At 49.1% G+C, this 19,352-nt stretch overlaps 1 protein-coding gene across 1 annotated transcript in view; it reads left to right on the top strand.

Annotated features, from left to right (window-relative positions):
• Positions 1-19,352, top strand: part of CNTFR (ciliary neurotrophic factor receptor) — a 170,974-nt gene that overhangs the window by 100,339 nt on the left and 51,283 nt on the right. Inside the window, exon 3 of the mRNA XM_052670628.1 lies at positions 1,871-1,949. Within this exon, the coding sequence (XP_052526588.1) occupies positions 1,871-1,949 (79 nt within the window). The remainder of the gene's footprint in view (positions 1-1,870; positions 1,950-19,352) is intronic.

Raw genomic sequence — 19,352 nt, 5'->3', positions numbered from 1 at the left:
GGACCGTGGCCATTTCCCTGCTCTCTTCTGCCCTTGTAAGCCAAGCAGCATCACTCTTGAGAATCCCCTCCCTGTGGTACCCATTTGTGCACGGGTCTTGCCTCAGGGGAGACTGCCAGGCAGGCAGGCAGGAAGAAGCAGCAGCAATTATTTTAATGACTTGATAAGATGAGGAGCAGAAAGGGTGGGAGGCTGTGATCCCCAGGAGGAGCAGTAGATGTGAGATTGGGAGTGCGATGCTTGAGATAACATCAGCACTGAGGCTGCAGTGAGCAGCCTTGGGTGGCTGCATCCTCACTGGGATGGGGACATGAATGGCAGCAGTGTCACACAGGATGTGGTGAGGATGAGTGCAGGATGCAGATTGGGAAGCTGGCATGGGGAAAGGAGGAGCAGAACAGAAGCACAGAGTGATAACGATGTAGTAATTAGTGGTAAATCTCCTCAACCCGAGCTTTCAAAGGCCATTATCTCTACTTTGCAGGCGGGGAAACTGAGGTACAGGGAGAGTGATTTGTTCACTCGGGAGGGCAGGGGTAGGTGTCATGGTGTGTGAGGATCTGCTCTCACCACCAGTCCTCGTGGTGCAAACTTATTGCCATCAATCCAGCAGCAATGTCCTGTCTCTTCTCTGCGCTCCCCATTTTCAGTGCCCCATCTGCTGCCCTGGAGAGGCATTTGGAGCTGGGCTGGTCCCACTGCCCTGCAAAACCTGTGTGCCCAGCCATGCTTGCTTTCCTATCCAGCCCACAAAAATCTCATGTCCTGCTGCGAACTCGAAGCCATCTGGGCTCCTGCATGGGCTGTGTTGGTAAGGGAATATGTTTTGCTGGGTTTTTTTGTGTGTTTTTTTTTGTTTTGTTTTTTTTTTTTTTTGCTGGCTGATGCAGCTCCCCTTTATTTAGGTCTAAATAGATGCCATCTGGCTAACGAGCCTATACTCATGTTCTAGATTAAAAGGCAATCCTCCACGCGTTACCAGTACGACGCTTTAGATTAGAGAGGTTTAAACGGTTGTGAAGGTGTAATTTGCTTTTCATGCAATGCTGTTCACCTCCTGGCAGACAGGCTGGCAGCACCGCCATCCCCAGCAGCTCCCTCCTACTCTCGTCCCCTGCATCAACCCTATTTGCCGTGTGACCAGGCAGGGTCATGCTGTTTCTCTTGATCCCAGAAATGCTGCAGCATCTGCATCTTGCATATCCTAAGCACAGAGCATTGCCATGGAGAGGTGGGGTATGGCTCCATCTCTTAGGACGAAAAGATAACTCCAGATTGCTTATCTTGATTGGGTTACGCATGCCTCTTTGTAGTCCATTTGCAGGCAGATGCTGAAGGGAGCCCAGCCCCAGGGCTTGACTTCTTGGGGAGAAGTTGAAAAGCAGAGGAGAAAAAGAGAGCAGTTGTGCAAGGTGTATCATAGCCTGCAGGCACCTAAGTCTGTTGGCAGCTCTGTTGGAAAGTGCCACAGGCCATGGAACCATGAAGTGTATGCTGACAAAACACCTCCTTTTGCTATACGTTCTCCCATTGTGGACTGAAATTTTGCTGCGTGGCAGCACAGAATCACAGAATGGCCAGGGTTGGAAGGGACCTCAAGGATCACGAATCTCCAACCCCTCTGCCACAGGCAGGGCCACCAACCTCCCCATTTAATACTAGACCAGGATGCCCAGGGCCCCATCCAGTCTGGCCTTAAACGCCTTTAGGCATGGGGCATCCACAGCCTCTCTGTACAGCCTGTTCCAGCACCTCACCATTGTCATGGTATCCCCTTGCTCCTCTCATGCAGGGTCCAGCTCTGGGTGCACTGCTTGCAAGCTCTCCTGTGGCAAACCGTGACTGCTTCTGTCTGTGCTTGCTTCCACAGATGGCCAATCCTGTCCCGTCAGCCTGCTGCGTGGTGCTCGCCGCGGTGGTGGTGGTGTATGCTCAGAGGCACAGCCAGGGTGAGTCTTGTCCCATCTCCAGAGGGATCTCAACAAATGCGGGTGCTGCTCCTCTAGCCTCTTATCTAGCACAAGCTGGGTGTGCTCGTTGCATTTTCTTGATGTTATATTTCTGGATGTCATTGTTTTCTCCTCTGCTTGATGTGTGCATCCCCTCCTGCCTGTGCTAGGGATTTGGACATCCTGTGTCCCACCAGCACCTGCTGGTCCTTCTTGGTGCGTTTCCTCCTGCCCAGACTCCTGCTTGTTCCAGGATGCTCCTGCAACCCTTCCCATCCCTTTTACTTCTCTTCTGCACCATGAAAGGAAGGGAGGCTGGGAAGAAGCAGAGCGTGACAGCCCCAGTGCCTGACACCCAATCCCACAGCTATCACTGCTGCCCCGTTGTGCTGTGATCTCCTTGGGGTGATTTTGTCCTCACCTCACATCTGCGCCCACCATCAGCTCATGCCTCTCTAGGTGAGCAGAGGATCTGGGGCTTTGGAGAGACGATATTTTAGAGTCACTGATGGTATTTGGAGCTGGAGGACCCCATGCCACCTTGGGTCCAGACCTGAGCAGGACGTTTTTGGGCAGCTGTCTGGGTTTCTCTATGGAGTCACTTGTGGCAGCCTTGTAAAAGAGAACAGAATGGGGGGCCTCCATGGTTTTCCTGACAGTCAGCAGTTGCTTTCAGTGAGTTATGGAGCGGAGTTTTGCTGGCTAGCTCTGATAAGAATATCTGTGCATTCATGGACTTGGTGGGGTTGAGAAATCCTGCAGGAGCACCTTACTGACCTGCTCTAAATCCAGATGGGTGATTTTGTGCAGCCCTGCAGCTGGGATTTGGTGGCATGTGGGTTTGCTTGTTTTTCCTGCCCAGAACTCACCCCTTTCTCATAGCTGCAGCCTCCCTCATCCCCTGCCCTCATCCCCTGTCTGCACTTGCCGCTTAGGCTGGAGAAGTGGGGCTGGAAGATGAATGAATCCCATTGATGGCAGTGACTGGATGGAGTGGGGGAAGATGCAGGTGTAGAGTCCATTTATCACGCTCTTGAGGCACGCTCAACTTTAATAGCTCATGAAGCACTTTAAGAGATGCATTAGCACTGAATACGTGAGCGAGGAGGATGTGACAAGCTGTTAAGCAAGCGGACGCACTGTGCAGCAAGGCTGGCCACCCGCTTCTGGCTCTCACGTGCACACTGGTGATTACTGGAGCGTCCTGCATTGTGCCACATGAATCTATAAAAGCAGCATTGGATGTAGCAGTGGTGAGGTTGCTTGTGTGTCAACTCCTCTGCTGCTCATCTTTGCTCCTTCTCCTTGGAGCAGGAGGAGTGAAGGGCACTTTTTTTTTGGATGCGACTCCCCAAGCCCCAAGTTTTTGGGGTGGAAATAGACCTGAGGGGACGTGCATCAACTGCCCTTCCTCCATCCCTCTCTAGAACAGTCTCACTCCAGGGAAGTTTGCTTCTGGCAAACTAGTTTGGTGATGCCCACACCATGCTTGCTTTACCTGAGCATGGGTTAATAACCACCATGCCTGAGCACACAGTCCTTGTGGGCTACCTAGCTACCAGCCAACAGGATCCCCCCTTTTGTAGTGCTCCTTTCCTTGGTATCCATGGTAGATTGCTAAAGGTAAGTGTCAAGCAGGAGACACAAGGGTGGATTACTCAGTGAGGTTTGATGAGTGAATGGAGGTTGCATGGTGTGCTCACTGTCCATCCCATTGCTACCGAAGCAGACACTCTGCACTGTGAGTGCTGTGGTGCGTGCTGGGTGGCTGTGCTGCACACAGTATGCTGCACCTGCATGAGTGGTGCTGCAGCAATCCATGCAAGAGGCAGCTCTTAGGTCTTAGGTGCCATGACCAGAGAGAGCCCTGTCCTCATCTGTCAGCCTTGCCAGAGTTACATACGCAGCTGTTCCAGATTGAGATTTCTCTGCTTTTAAAAGAGGAGTAATTCTGTTTTATTGATCCTCACCTTGCTGAATTAACTCGTGTTTAAACAATAATTATGTTTTCATGTGGGAGAGGAGAGAAGGAGATGAACGTCTCTGGAAATTAATGCATTTCAGGCGCCGTAAGCTGGGGTTAATTTATTGATGAGTGGAGAAGCCACTATCTCCTCTGTTTCTCACCAGTAACAGGCAATTAGCCCCCATCCTTCCTCAACCGAGGAAAAGACAGAGATTTTGTTTCATCAGTTTCCCTCCTCTCCTGCTCCCTTCAGCCCCAGCACTAATCGTTTGCAATCGGTTCTGCTGCAAAGCCTCCCAAGAGCTCCATCCGAACGTGCCTCGTTAGAGATGCTGCCCACATTGCATCTAAGACAAAGCCTGAGCCGATAAACAGCCTTTGAAATGCACAGCAAAGCCATGCAAATTGGCTTCTCTGGGAGCAGGTCGACTGTGCATACCTTCTTTTCTCCCCTTTAAGTCATGTGATGTTTATGTTGGCTGACAAGAATGTGACCAACTCTGTTCCTGCATCACTTGGCCCATGCAGGTCCCTAGAGCATCAGCCTGGCAGGGTTAAACCAGTTGCTTTGCTTCTTTGGGTTTTGCCTTTTTTCCTCTGTAAGGGTGGAGTTTATTTTCATACAGGTGCATGATTGGTTTGTAGACGTGCATCTGGTTTTCTGATAGTGATTCAGATGATATGCAGTTAAAGTGCTGGGATGAAAGTCCTTACTGCACTTCCAATGGGGCCCAAGGGGTTCGTTTGTGACAGCCTCTGCACTTATGCTGCCAGATACGATGCTACCCATGTCCTAAACCCAGGGAGGACTGAGCCCATGGAGACATCCAGGAAGATGTTCTCTTTCAGTGTACTATTGGAGCAGGAGTCTCATGGCTTCTTGATGAGAGAAGCATTCAGCACAGCATGCTGACAATGCCTCTGGGCTTGCAGAGCCACTTTACAATGCATAGTGCACTTACATGGCAGGTTTTAGGGAGATATGGGACCACTAGAGACCCAATTTGTGCATGTTTGGGAACAGAGGTGTATTTTTCCACAGTGAAATAATTTGGAATTTCAGTATACTGGGACAGGAGAAAAAAAGTTTGGGATGATTTTTAATTCCCCTTTTTTCTCCCTGTTCGCAGCTGGAGTATTCCTATTCCTGCACATCACTGAATTTCCAGAGCTGGAGCTGTGATCCTCTTCCCTCTTCCATCCCTTGCTGTTTCTTTTGCATCTGATTTTACTTACCTGCTCAGCAGGTTGGACTATCTTAGGATCCTTCTGTGCCCCCCAGGACAAACAGCTTTGCTTCCTCTGATCACTTTAGAAACAGGGTTTCCAAAGCCTCAGGCATCCGGCCATTCTTTCGGCTTGATTTTGTCCCATTATTCACTGTTACAAAAAAAATCTGAAGCAGAATATAGTTACTTGTGTGATTCCTGGGATGACTGTGCACCAGTTCTGAAGGCTGGCAGGGAATCTGGGGACGCATCCCTCCTGCCTGCCTTCTTGGACTCTGCCCTGCCAAGGGGCAGATGGTGCTGTGCTTTTCTCTTGCTTTTCCCTGCAGCAGCTGGTGTTCATGTCAACACGCTTCTTGGGTGCTGGAGTCCTGCTCTGAGCTGGTCCTGGTGACCGACAGCTCTGCTCTGTATCATTCATGGTTATAAATAACGGATCTGTACAACACTTGACAAAGCAAATGGCTGCATCGATGAGACGTGTGCTGCTGCACAGGTGCAGCAAACCCAGTACAAGACAGAGGTTAGGGATTATTTTAGACCCTTTCTCACCTCTTTGCTCTTTCAAAGACTCCAGATTCAAGGGAAGCCTCAGCACCCAGCCTTTGAACCTCCTTGTGCTTTTCTCTGCTAGATTTCAAGATAGAGCCATTACCACCAGACAGCTACCTAGAGACCCCAGCCAGGCCAATGTCTGGGCTTCTACTCAGCATCCTCTTACTCAAGCTCAATTCTTACTTTTTCCCTATTGCTCCTGTCAGTCTTCCCTGATACTGAGTGTTTGTAGCCATCCTTTCTGAAATGCGTGCACTGGATCTAAAGCAGCAGTGCGGGAGCAGTGTATTCTCTGCTTTTATCACGCTATCAGAGTGCCATTCAGTCATGCATTAAGTGACATGACAAACATCTGTCATGTGTTGTTTGTTTGGTTTCCCATCCTTTCTCCAGGGTGAGATGTGTGTGCAATGGAGTGTTTTGGAATTTCTGTCAACACCCGTACGCAGCTGCTGACTGTTAGCTGTGGGGAAGACAAGGTCAGAAAGACAACGCACGTGTGAGCGGGAGACTGCCATGGTGCAGGCTTCCCTCTGAGTGAGCTCTGCCTTCTTGTTGCCTTGCATGGCATACCTGCCCGTGGGTTGAAGATCTAGTAATCTTTAAGGTCGATTCCAACCCAAGTCATTCTATAATTTTGTGTTTGCACCTGCCCACCTCCTGGCATCTCCCTGCGTCTCAGGCCATGTTTTGCTCTGGTGTTTCATCTCCAGATGCCTCCTGCAAGGTCATTTTGGAGTTGTTGTCCTCCAGATACAGCTCTTATGGTAAATGGGCTTGTGGACAATGGACTTGTCCATTCTGCTCTGTACATCAGCCTTCGTGTTTCCTGTGAACTTTTCCAACACCAGCTTTACACTGCCTGCAAGATAATTGATAAGGCGAGTGATTAGCAGTGGGCCAAGAGCAGATCTCTGCATGGCCATGCTGGGAACACCCTCCTGCAATGATGACTCCCCATTAACAATTAATTCCCCATTAGCAATCACATTTTTTTAATCTTTCCTGTTATAATTCTGGATGCTGTCATTATCCAGCTGGCTGAAATGTCAGCTTTGCTCAATGCATGAGCTGGTTACAGAGCACTCCTGGTTGGGAAGCAAGGCTTGGCACAGCCTCTACCTGCCCTGCATTTTTCACTCTTTGCAAGTCATCTCAAAGCCAAAATGCTGCTCACTGGGCTTCATGGAGAGCTCAAAGAGCTAGAACCAAGATATCATGCCGGATCAATAAGAGGACACATCTTGGCATTGGAAGGACATTATCAGGGTTTGCTCAGCCCGTACTCAGACTAAGCAAGCTTCAGTTTTCATTGATACTCACATTTTCTGTTCCTGAAAGACTTTAGTCCCAGGGCAAACATAAAGAGATGCTCCTGTCTTCTTTCCTACTGCTGGGGGTGAACGTGGAGGTGGTATAGTATAGGGATGCCTTTGCAAGGAAGAGTCATGATCTCCATGCCTAGGTATTCATCACTGTGACAGTTTCCCCACTGCATCCCCATCTTCTTTGGCAGCACACAGCCTCAGGGAAGCAACAAAGACAACGATTCACTCCTAGCTGGGCAGACACTTCAGCTGCAGCCTGTTAAACATCACTGCATGCCATTAGGACATAAGGTACCCCATAAAAGCTTGGGGTCCCCTCACTGCCTTGATCTTCTTGCCTTGCTGTGAAGGTGAGTCTGGCTGATAAAAGGAAGCACAGCCACATGCTGTATCCTTTCTTCTCTAGCTGTTCCCCATTTTCTCCCTTCCTTCTCTCTGGCCCAAAACGCCTGGCTACTTGTGCAGCACAACTGCATCTCCTGTCTACCTGCCTACAAAGACTACCCTGTTTGCAAAGGAGAAGAAAACAGCAAAAATAGCCCCAGCTCCTGGAACATCTCTTTCTATTACTGGACATCCCTCTGAGCTGAAGTAGACTTCCTGCCCAGACATGGAGTGAATTATGGCCAAGCTCTTGGAAGCTGACCTTGTGGTCAGCCGGGGCACGGGCTTGCTCATAAATGCAGTCATCCCCTACCGCAGACAGCCTATTTTTAGTGTCTGTGTTTCCTTGCCTGCTGCCTCTCAGCCCTGCCCAGTGGCCCTGCAGATCCCAAGCTGGTCACCTTGGCAGCGTGGCTCATGCTGTGGGATAGCCCTGCTGGGAGCAGAAGCCTCGCTTCTCCCACTAGGACATGAGATATCCAGGGAAACCATTCCATTTGCTGCCTGTTAGTTTTGCATGCACGCAGCGATGTGGCTTCTCCAGCTGGGTTGTGCTTGGGACTACGGCTGCACTCCCTGTCTGTTGGGCAAGGAGCTGTGAGCTTGCTGTGCTTTACACAGGGGGTGCACTTAGAAAATAGCTGCAGCTCTGTGCAAGGTGAGCATTCCATTGTGCAGAATGCTCTCATGTGCAGAAAGAGAGATGCTCCTAAGGTGGAGCTGAGGTTCTGGAGCAAAGCAAGGATCAGTTCCTGGGCTGAGAACATGGGAAGGATATCACAGAATTGTTTGCTATGAAAAAGACCTTTAAAAGTCACCTGGTCCAACTCCCCTGCAGTGAGCAAGGACACCCACAGCTCCATCAGGTGCTCAGAGCCCTTCCAGCCTGACCTTGAGCATCTGCAGGGATGGGGAATCCACCATCTTTCTGGACAATTCAAATCTTAGAAATAAGTAACACTAACAAACGTATGAACGCCTCCATCAGCTGGTGTATTGAAGTGAATCACAAAGCTATAGATTAAAAAAAAAAGTTTGGATCTGGCAGGTTTTGAAGAAGTAAATCTGCAGACTCAAAGAACAGGGGAAGATCATCCACTACAGTGATGAGAGAGAGAAGATGTTAGGAGGATCACAGTCTGCCAAGACTCACTAGTTCAGGCAGCGGCAAGGAAAATTGTGTCTCAGTAACCTCTCGGACTTCATTAGACGTATTGGAAAGTGCTGACGGAGAGGAACTGGGGTTTGCAACCCACTCAGCTCCTATAGGAGCTCTGAGTAAGGTGTTTCCACCTGAGGAAAAAAGCCCTAGGAGTTCCCCAGGTTGCCAGGATCCTCTGAAAGCATGAGCAGCCACACAGGACATCAAGGGTCTGCCCACAGATGGCATTCTGTGCTGGGAAATGTTCTTTCCATGAACTCTACATTGATCTCTTTTTGACGAGGGAAGAAGCAGCCTCATCCAAGGGTTATACCTGTTGTTTTTATGCTTGTTACGTTGATGAAGGCCAGCAGAAGTGAAGGATCGTGTAAAGCTGTGAAGTTGAAGTGGAAACCAAGCATGTTGGGGATTTGGCTTGAGCCAGCCTGCAAAAGCTGGGTAAGGTCTCCCCTTGGAAGTTGCACACGGCCACCCCAGAAGTCAGCACCTTGCACTGCCAGCACAGCCTGCTCCCACCAGCACTGGGGCACTCTGTGTTTCTCCCTTTTTGAGGGTTCCCAGAATCTGGAGTGCTGGATTGCAGGTTGCCCTGGCATTGCAAGGCCATCTCAGGTCAGGATGAAGGAGCAAAGCCTGGTGGCATTGGGCAATGCTTGCAAGGCTCTAGCAAAGGGGAAGGCAGCAGTGTCCAAGCAAAGCTGTGGATAGTAAGAGTACAGTTGCAGAGAAACTGAGACCAGGCATCCTCCTCTCTGCTTTCTGAGAAAAGGGTGTTGCTAGGGTAGAAGCAGGGTGAAGGCATCTCAAAATGTGCTCAGGAGAGCAGATGCTGTACACAACATGTACAGAAGGAGCAGAAGTGCTACTTGCAAGATGTGCAGTCTGTTCTGTGTCTGAAAAAAGCATCTTTCAGGATAAGCAGTGTTGGGCAGCCCTAAATGGAGTGGATCCATGCAGAGAAGCCAATATAATTGTGGCATATTAAAAAGAAAAGAAGAAGGATTGAGCAGGATCTGTGGCAGGCTTGTTACTGAGAGGAAAAGCAATGCATGTCACCTTGTAATGAGTGCTCTAGCAAGGCCAATCAGGTGGAGAAGTGAAGTGAGACTGCAAAGCAATTGACAGTGATGGAGGCAGGAGGGGTTACTGCAGTATTACCCAGTGTACAGACCATTGATCTCTTGGTTAGGATTTTCTGAAGATTGTTACTTAGGCTTAGGTGCCACCAGCTGCTAATTGAAGCTGAGGAGCCTGGAGCCTTTTCCTTGCACTACTGCATACATTAGTGTGCAGGATTAGTTGTTGGCTCCGGGCAGGATGCATCCACCCACGGTGCAAAAATCCCTGTGGATGGGGCAGAGCCTTGCTGTATGGTGCCAGCAGAGCCATGTGCTGCCCTTCATCCCAGGTTCAGCACACCATGATGTACCCTTCCTAGCTTTTTTAGTTTGCAAAGCCTGGAGTGTTTTCCCCAGCACTCATCCCTATTAGTTGATATAAACTCTCCATACAAGCTCTTCTCTTCTCTTTTTTTTTTTTTTCTGAAGTGTTACAGAGCAGCCAGAGGTCTGCAGCACCCAAGCTGAAAAACACTGACCTGCAAGGCTGAGAGCCCAAGGACTTCTGCCAGCAAAGAGTTTGTGCTTTGTAGACAGGAGAGCGATGGCACTGTCACACCAAGGGGCTGGTTGGGATGCAAGAGCTAAAGCAGAGCTAAGGCATGCAGAACAGTTTGCTTGGCCCCTGCTGAATTTGCTGAACTATAACGAGGTGAATCTGCTGGCTGGGAAAGAGCGCTTTGCTATGCTGCAGAGTGCTTCTGCATTGGAGAAAGACAGGAGCATACATGTACAGGCAATGCACGGGGTCTCTGCAGTGGCCATCCTGGTGCTCCCATGCCCATTCAGACGAGCACCGTGCTCCATGCATGCTCTCAGAGTCACAGGAAGCACAGCACGGAGCAATCCCCAGGGGATGTGAACACTGGACTTCTTGGGATGAATCACAGAGAGCTTCCAGCCCCAGGCAAGCCGTGAACCCCAGCAAGTTGGGCCCTGCCGTGCTGGTGCTGTGCCTGAGCTGTGGTTGCTCCAGCTGAGTGCTTGCGTTGCTGGGGAGAAACCAAGGCACGTAGGAGCAAGTGTGTCAAATCCCAAAGTTGACATCTGTCTGTCTACTCCCACCTCTCAATTTCCCATGGGAAGTCTCTACTCTGGCCAGCATTGAGAGCAGGAGAGCTGCCACAACAGCTGCTGGGAGAACTGGGAAGGCTTGGGACAAAGCAGGAAAATGCAACAGGGTAGCTAGGAGAGGAAAGAGGCTGCTGAGCTCATCATTGTGGCTGCTCTTTGGGGTGGATGGAGGCACACAGCAAGGCATGATGTGACCACGTTCTGCCTGTGGTGCCCAGTAGATCTGAAAATTAATTTTACCATCATGGCGAAGGGCACAGGGTGACTGGTGTGCCTGTCTCCTTTTGCTTTCAGTGAAGGTGTTGCTTTGTGGTGTAGGGAAAGGATAGTGGAAGACCTGGTAGCTTGGGTCCCCACTGGTGTTTCCAAGTTCATGAAGCATCATGCAGGCCTTGGGGAAAGAAGTCCAGAAATAGCTTTGGGCAGGCTGGATGCTAGTGACTCACCACACCCCTTGTGCTCCAATGAGATTCCGTTCATGTTACTGGTACTTAGAATGGCTTGGGTTGGAAGAAACCTTGAAATCATCTAGTTCCAACCACCCACATGCCTTGATGTCATAGCTGTCTCTAGGGTATTGTCTCTGCCAGCTTTGCTTTCTAGCACCTATCCCTCTCCCAGCACTGCAGAGCACAGCCCTTTGACTGGCAAGAGAAAAGATGTCCTGGTGGAAGATATTTGGCCTCGGTTGGTATACTGGTTCTGCCTGCTTCATTGTGCACAGAATCACGGAATATTCTGAGTTGTGGAAGGGATCCACAAGGATCACCTGGCTCTACAAAGGACCACCCCAAATTCAAACCCTATGTCTGAGGTCATTCTCCTTGAGCTCAGGGTTGCGGCCGCTGGCCTGGCCGGTCTGTTCCAGTGCCTCCCACACACTTCACCTTGGCAAGGTGAAGAATTTTTTCTTAATACCCAGCCATTGGTTGACACCACTGACATTTTTAGGCTGACTTACTTCCCTTCCCACCATGTCAGCACTGCTTTGCTGGGGCACATCAGATCTGCCTCACGCTGGCAGCTCCTCCAGCTCTCAACTCTGAGTGCAAAGGGTCACTGCTGTGTGTCCTCCCAACTTGCAGACTGAATTTCTGCTGTTCTCTACCCGTGTTGCTGGAGGTTGATCTTTGCCTCCTTACTTTGCTGGAGTGTGAGCCCTGAATATTCAAGGAACAGCGCTGAACTCAGCGTGACCATGGTTGGTGGATTCTGGCCCTTAATTAATTAGCATTGATCGCACTTCACTTCCAGCAGCAGAGAAGGGAGCTGCGGCTCAGGGAAGCAGCAAAGTGTAGCAATACAATCACCGCAGCCATTTTCATGCTCCTGGTCAGTGTTCTCCCAAACTTGCATTCCTGCATTTACTATATTATTATCTCCTTACTTTTGCAATTACATTCTCGGCAGCCCTGGAGAGTGTGTGAGCCCTGGAGAGTGGAGAACCCTGGGTATGGGCATCCTATCAATCCACAAGTAGGACATTCAGATGCAGACCCTGGAGGAGTATTTCAGGATTCAGGTGGTGGATTTAATGCTGTCCCGGTGTTTATCCTGCCCTAAATCACAGCTTCAATGTGAGGACCATACAATGAGAATAACCAAGAAAAAAAGAAGGCACATATGGCAGAATTTTGAGCATAGGAACAAAGGAAGTTCCATGTGAACACGAGAGAGAGCTTCTTTACTGTGAGGATGACAGAGCTCAGGAACAGGCTGTGCAGAGAGATTGTGGTCATCTTCTCTGCAGATGCTCAGTGCCCACCTGGACACTCCTCTGCACCTCTCTGTAGGGTACCTGCTTTAGCAGGACTTTGGACTTGATCTCCAGAGGACCTTTTCAACCTCTAAGATTCTATGATTCTGTGAATGTGTTGTGTGACTCTTCGTGTTCCTGCAGATCAGCGGGTGCGTGATGTTGGGGACAGGTTTGGACTGAATTCCTCTGTCTCTTGCACAGCTGGAGCTGGGCAGCCTGATGTGCCAGGTGCCACAGGGCCATGGGAGAAAAGGAAAACACACTTGGGCCAGTCGCTTCAGTTCATTTCAGGACTTGGGCTCCCATTTGTAAGACACTGCCTCTGTTTGTTTCCTCTCTGAATTGTCATCTCACTAAGGCACCTCTCGCTGCCTGCCCATCCCATGGGTCTGCTGCCTGAGCAGTGGGGAAGAGCCTCTGGCAGCAGAGCCCTCTGGAGCTCTGTCTGCTGCTGCACATCCCAGAGCTGCTGAGGAGATCCTCCAGGGAATCGTTTTCCGCTGGAAAATGAAGTCCTGTCAGCATACTCATGTTTCATAAATCCGTATTTCTTCATCAGAAGAAAAAGGGGAGAAGAACAGAGGTGGAAAGAGGCTGCAATGTATCTTTTTGGTATTTTTCAAAAATGGTTTTAATTGACACCTCTTCTGCACAGACGGGTTGTAAAGCCCTTCTACAATATAACAGTCTGTTTAAAAGACGCAAAATCCTTTGGGTTTCACTCTGAAGGAACCCAAGCTTTCTGGGGCTCATTGCTGCTTTTTTCTTTTTTCTTTTTTTTTTTTATTTTTTTTCCACTCTGGAGACTTTTTGGAAGTTGATGCTTTTGCACCAAAGCTGCACCTCAGCCTTATCCCAAACCTCCCCGTAGCATCCCCAGGGCTGATGGGTGCTGTCAGTGCTTTGAGCGCATCCCTCCAGCCCCACCGTCCTGTGTGGGCTGCAGCCAGCCCCAGCTCCTGGCCTGTTTTTGCTTTGCTTTAGAAAATAAACAGGCGTAGAGCCCAGTGCCGCTGTGACCGATAGAGAAGGGGGGGTGACCGGCAGAGTTGAAAAGATTGTTTTCTATTCATGGCCTCCAGCATGAGGTAGGGAAAAAGCCACTTTCTGACTGCACACGCATAGATTTGCATTGATTGAAGGCAGAGTCGCTGCCTCCCTGTGCCCTTTCTCTCCTTTTGGGCTCTCTCAGATCCTCCCTCCCCAGGAGCCCGAGCAGCAGGGATGCACACAGCTCCTGCTTAGGGCTCTTCCATCACTGCCTGTTGCCTCTTCCCTCCTTTCCCCTTCCCCTGACAGCAGCCTCCCACAGCCGACTCATTTCAGAGATGTTTTTTCACTGCTCCAGCCAACATTTTTCTCTCCCCCATTACGTTTAGCTTCCCCCTCCCTCTTCCAAACTATTTTTTTAAGCAATAAATAATTTCGGCGTGCTGAAGAAGCATGCAAAGTCAGCGCTAGGCTACGGCGAAACGCTCCATTTGTTCTAGGAGTCCTTTTCCACTCAGAAAGCTTCCCCTAGTGTTTAATTTTAAAGCATGTCATTATTATTATTTGTTTTCCTACTTTCCAGAAGAGATTCCCGTATTTTTTCGGCTTGTCTGGAGATTTCCACAAGCAGACACGAACTTTTCCTTTGGCTTTTCTCCCCTGCTTGCTTTCTTTTTGCTGGGGTTAAAAGCCCCAAGTCAGCAAGGTACTTAAACACATGCTGAAAGTTAAGAGCTCGCCTAAGTGCTTTGCTGACTGGGAGCCAAGGATATTTTCTCGAGCCCTTAAAATGCTTCAGAACCTGAATTCAAAACGTTTTGTAGAAAATCCAGAATTCAAGTATCTCTTGTACTAATGGTGGCTGTAATTCAGGAGTGCCATCAGATAAGGGCTGCACTCTTCCTCCTGGAGCTGGTGTATACCCTTGCAGAAAATGCTTCCCTAAAGTCTTTCACCACTTCAAGGAGCTCTCCGGAGATCTGGACATGTGCTTTTGTTTCACTCACTGATCATGTTGGCATTTTGGTATTTGTTTTGCTTGACACTTGATGCTTCTAAGTGTTGAAATGTAGGGAAAAAAGGAGCAGTTCACTGAAGTCACATAGAGCAAATATCTGCAGCCGAACTAATGCTTTCTCATCATCCCAAACGCAGAAGGGGGAAAACAGAAAGAAGCTAAAAAAAAACAAACCAGAAAACCAACCACACACATACAAATATATCTATATAAAAAAGCAGAAATAACAACAATAAAGGGAATAAAAAACCCTGCAAACAGAGACCTCTGTGAAGCTGCAGCATCACTAACTGGAGATCAGGAGGAACATCCTGAGAGCAGCAACATATTTCCCTTCAAAGGGATTAGTCTGAAGGGCTGTAGTAATGTCTGTACAGAGAGGGAACAGTGGTGAGCAGAGGAGAGGAAAAGCTGCTCAGACAGCAGGTTCTTCCAGAAGTGGAGAAGCAGGTAGCATCAAAGAGAAATCGTGCTCAGCTGCTTGGGCTCTGTGCGATGGATGCGGGTCTCTGCCACCAGTCAGCTGCTGGGTCTGCTTTGAAACGCTTATCAGTGTAATGGGGAGTATTTTGGCTTTTTCCCCCCCTTTTTTTGAAAAGATGATTGAAATGTTATGTTTGCACCTCTGCGTGAGTCAACCTGTAAATTCTCTATCTGCTAGCTGCAAAGCAGCTGGCACTTGCAATCTCCCTTTATCTCTCTCATGTCCGCATAGCTCTTTCTGGCAGGCTATGGGTCTAGTATCTGGCTGCACCCAGAAGATGCTTCATGTGTCTGTCAGGATGCAGCTTCCCAGTTGTGCATGGCTCAGCACTGCTCATCGCTTCCAGGCTTGCCTTTGCTTGAGCACCCTTTGGAGTGAAAGGCATGAAATGCAAATGTAATATCTTCTTATTACACAAGAAGATCCTGAGACCTTGGCTTAATTGTTAATACAGCCCCTTGTGGGCAGAGTAGATTGTTGCTTTATTATTAATATTGCTTTGAAATAATCTAGGCTACAGGAGTACAAGTGTTGCTCGGAGAAATGACTGATGAAGAAATAGGAAGAGAGTTGAGAAAACGCTTCCCATTGTATCTTTACTTCCTCATGTGTGCTTCCTGTGCTGGCAGCATAGAATCACGGAATCTTTAAGATTGAAGAAGATGGTTATCTAGTCCAACTGTCAGCCCACTCCCACCATGCTCACTAATCATGTCCCTCAGAGCTACATCTCCACATTTCTTGAACACCTCCAGGGATGGTGATAATGTCAGTTCCTCTGTTCAAGAGGAAACTGAATCATGGGGCTGATGCAGGGGGAAGAAATCCCTCCATTGGTTAGAAACAAATCCTGGGGTCTCACCTCTGGGTGTTTATGGGTGTAGAAAGAAGTGTTAGCATTTCTCCTGGGCATTCTCAGGCACAGGACATCATATTTTTGAGTAATAGAATCATAGAATTGTACAGTAGCTTCAGTTGGAAGGGACCTTAGAGATCATCAAGTTCCATCCCCTGCCATGGGCTGGTTGCCCCCACCAGCTCAGCTGCCCGGGGCTCCAACCAACCCAGCCTTAAGCACCTCCAGGGATGGGGCAGCACAGCTCTCTGGGCAGCAGTGCCAGGGCCTCACTGCCCTCTGAGTGAGGAATTTCTTCTGAATATCTAACCTAAATCTTCCCTCTTTTCATTTAAAGCTGTTCCCCCTTGTCCTATCACTGTTAATCTGTGTAAAATGTCAGTCCTCCAGTGACGTGACTCCACAAGGACATAGAGCTGTTGACTACAACCCTCTGGCTGCAGTCACCCAATCAGTTCCTTACCCACCCAATAGTACACCCTTCAAATCCGTCTGTTTCCAATTTAGAGATAAGGATGTGGTGTGGGACCATATAAAATGCCTTGCACAAGCCTGGGTAGATGACATCAGTTGTCCTTCTGTTGTCCACCGATGCTGTCACTCATCACACTCCTGGCCTCGTGCCTCATCCCTGCGGGGCCGAGCCTCCCATACCTGTGGTTGAGGCCACAGAGGAGTTTTTTTCCAGCTCAGGATGCAGAAGTTCACAAGTTAAGTTGCAGCGGCTCCAGCTTGAAGCCCAGCTGCTGCTGATCCACCCAGGGGTGTGAGCATTGCATCAGGCAGCGATGAGCCACTGGCCTACAGCAGGTGAAAGCCAAGCCAACGGACAGACAGAGAGATCCTGAGGGGCTGAATTTTAGAGCTATTAAATGATTAAATGCAAAAAAAAAACAAAAAAAAAACATTAATTTAACATCACGGTTGTGATTTTACACACCCAAGAGCCTGGAAATTGAGAGCGCTGCTTCTCACACAGGGATCATAACTTGGCACTGCGCAGATTGTACAGTGTGTAAAATTAGACCGGAGAAATAGTAAATATGCTGCAGGGACCAATACTGTCTTGGCAGAAGGAGGATGGACAGAGTGGGACCCAACAGGTCTTTTACGCCTCAGACTTCCATAATTCCATGCTAACAAAAAATAAAACAACCCTCTAGCATAGTGCCTGGTGCAGAGCACAGCCCGCAGCGGGACAGGGCAGGAGTGTGGCTGCCCCAATGTTTGTGCTCCAAGGGAGACTGCTGCTCAAGGGTGGGTGCAACTAGGAGCAACGGGGAGGCTCTGTAGGCAGCTCCTGGGTGCCCAACATCTCTATCTGCCTCTTCCTCTTCCCTGTGTGTGGTAAATACAGGCGTCCTTGTGCTATTGCTGAACCACAATGGGCTTTTCTTCTGTTTATGGCTGTGATTTGGGCACCTAATTCTGAATCCTATTGATTTCCTTTTAAATGGCGTTGAAAAGCCTGATCTAAGCACTCTTTTGTGGCCTAAGTTATTTGTCCTGTTGGCAGGAAAAAGCAGAAGCAGAAAACAAGCCTGTAATTCATCGGCCGCACTAACTCCTGTCACCTGGCCACGGAGTGGGAGAGCTCAAGCACACGCAGCTTTAGTGCTGCCTGTGGGATTTCTTTACCATGCACTTGTTGCCCTGATTGCCATTTGTCCCCCTCTAGCCCTCTGAGCCCTTCCTTTCTGTGTCACCCTGCATACTGGGCCAAGGAACCTGAGCCTGCAAGGAACAGCCCAGCCTTCCCTTTGCCTTAGGATGGAAGGAGAGGTATTGCTCAACCCCTCCTGGCAAAGAGAATGCTCGTAATCGCAGAGCTTGGGCAGAAGAGATGGGGCATCTAAGGAGAGTTGTGGAATTGTAGGGTTGCTTGAGTTAGAAAGGACGTTTAAAGGCCATCTGATCCAACTTGCATGCAGTGAACAGGGACATCCTCAGTGAGATCAGGGTGCTGGAGCTGACCATGGTGGAAGGAGAGGGAAAATGGCTCATTTGCAGTGCCCCTAAAGCAAACCTGCTTCCAGAGATCTGCTTCCAGGCTATCGAGAAGTGATTGAGTACAAGTCCTTTAGCACCCATCTGTTATCTCTTAATTAAAGTTTCTTGCTAATTATTTTTTCTTGTCAAGAAAGCAAAGCTGCTGACTCCAGGGATTTACCAAAGTAGAGCAAACAAATGCGGATTCTGCTTGCTGCAGTTCTTCATTAATGGACAAAATTAACTTGGAACGGTCCATATCTTTGGCTACATCAATGACACTTAATTATGCCTGTTTCCTTACAAAGATGTATTTAGTTTTAAATCACTAGTGGAAGAATTGCCTCCTTAAGCATGAAATTCCTTCCTTTGACAGGGAAGGTTTCTGCTGGCAATGAAGCTGTGCAAAGACCAAGCAGCACCGAAGGGAACAGGTGTGAGGAGATGAGGGTAGGATGTGCTTTGGGGACGTGGTGTAGGGAAACCCTTTCCAGTGCAGGTGGATGTTTCATCACAACAGGAAGGGGCCATGAAGCTGCAGATTGGAGCAGAGCCACCTGCATCCCTGAGCATAGTTGGTGATATGCTGACTAGCCAACAAGGTGCTGGACCAAGAGAGAGGGCACAGGGTTGTGCCACTGCACATCCAAAGACCACTGGAAGCCAGAGACATCCCACTGATCCCATTGTTTTACTTGTCTCATTTACAGTGGGAAGTTGCTGCTTCATCTGCTTGGAAAGCTCTCAGCATACCCCAAGCACCTTGTAAATATTAAATGTATAATTTATGAATATATACACAGAGATCTAATTATCCGCTCGGATTATTACTCACGGCTTGCACACAGCTCTGGATGGGAGGTACGTAGGCTAATGGAGTGATAGACACCTTAGGATAGATAACTCTGTCCTAAGGCGCAGATGTGTTTTTCCATCCCACTGCAGAAGTTCTCCACATCTTACATACGTGGACATGTCCTTCTCTCACTGCCTCAGTTTTCCCATCCGCAGGGCCAGAGCCAAAGACCATGCACAAAAGAGTGCAGTGAGTGCAGAACACTTGTGTCTGTCCCCCAAAAAAATGCTTTGGATCCCTCAGGTGGGATCCTGCCCATGCCTAGCCTCCTAGGAATTGGAGTCTCCCTGGAAAGGCTCTGATTGCCCTCACTGTTCTCATCCAAAAACAGTACTGATGTCTGCAGCACAAGATAGAAAAAAGGAGGTGATACTTGCCAGCAGGGTGTCACGCATGGTGATGAGGCTGGGTGAGCTGGGACAGGAGGGATCTCGGGGCCTGGATCAGCTCCAATGAGCAGCTCTGTAAACCTGTCTGAGAGAACTGCCTCTGTTACTGTGCTTTGGATTTCTTCTTCGTCAGGAGCCTTAAATCATTGCCCTGGGAAGGAGTGTTGCTTTCAAAGACCTGTCTTCCAGGAAAGGCTCCCCCAGCCTTTCTGAATGCATGCCAGCGTGTTTGTGCTGTGTTTAAGA

The sequence above is a fragment of the Tympanuchus pallidicinctus genome, unplaced genomic scaffold (assembly GCF_026119805.1).
Source record: "Tympanuchus pallidicinctus isolate F22 unplaced genomic scaffold, pur_lepc_1.0 scaffold9, whole genome shotgun sequence".
In the NCBI taxonomy this organism is placed as follows: Eukaryota; Metazoa; Chordata; class Aves; order Galliformes; family Phasianidae; genus Tympanuchus; species Tympanuchus pallidicinctus.
The sequence above is the reverse complement of the archived record's forward strand: the minus strand, read 5'-3'. Positions and strand labels throughout refer to the sequence as shown.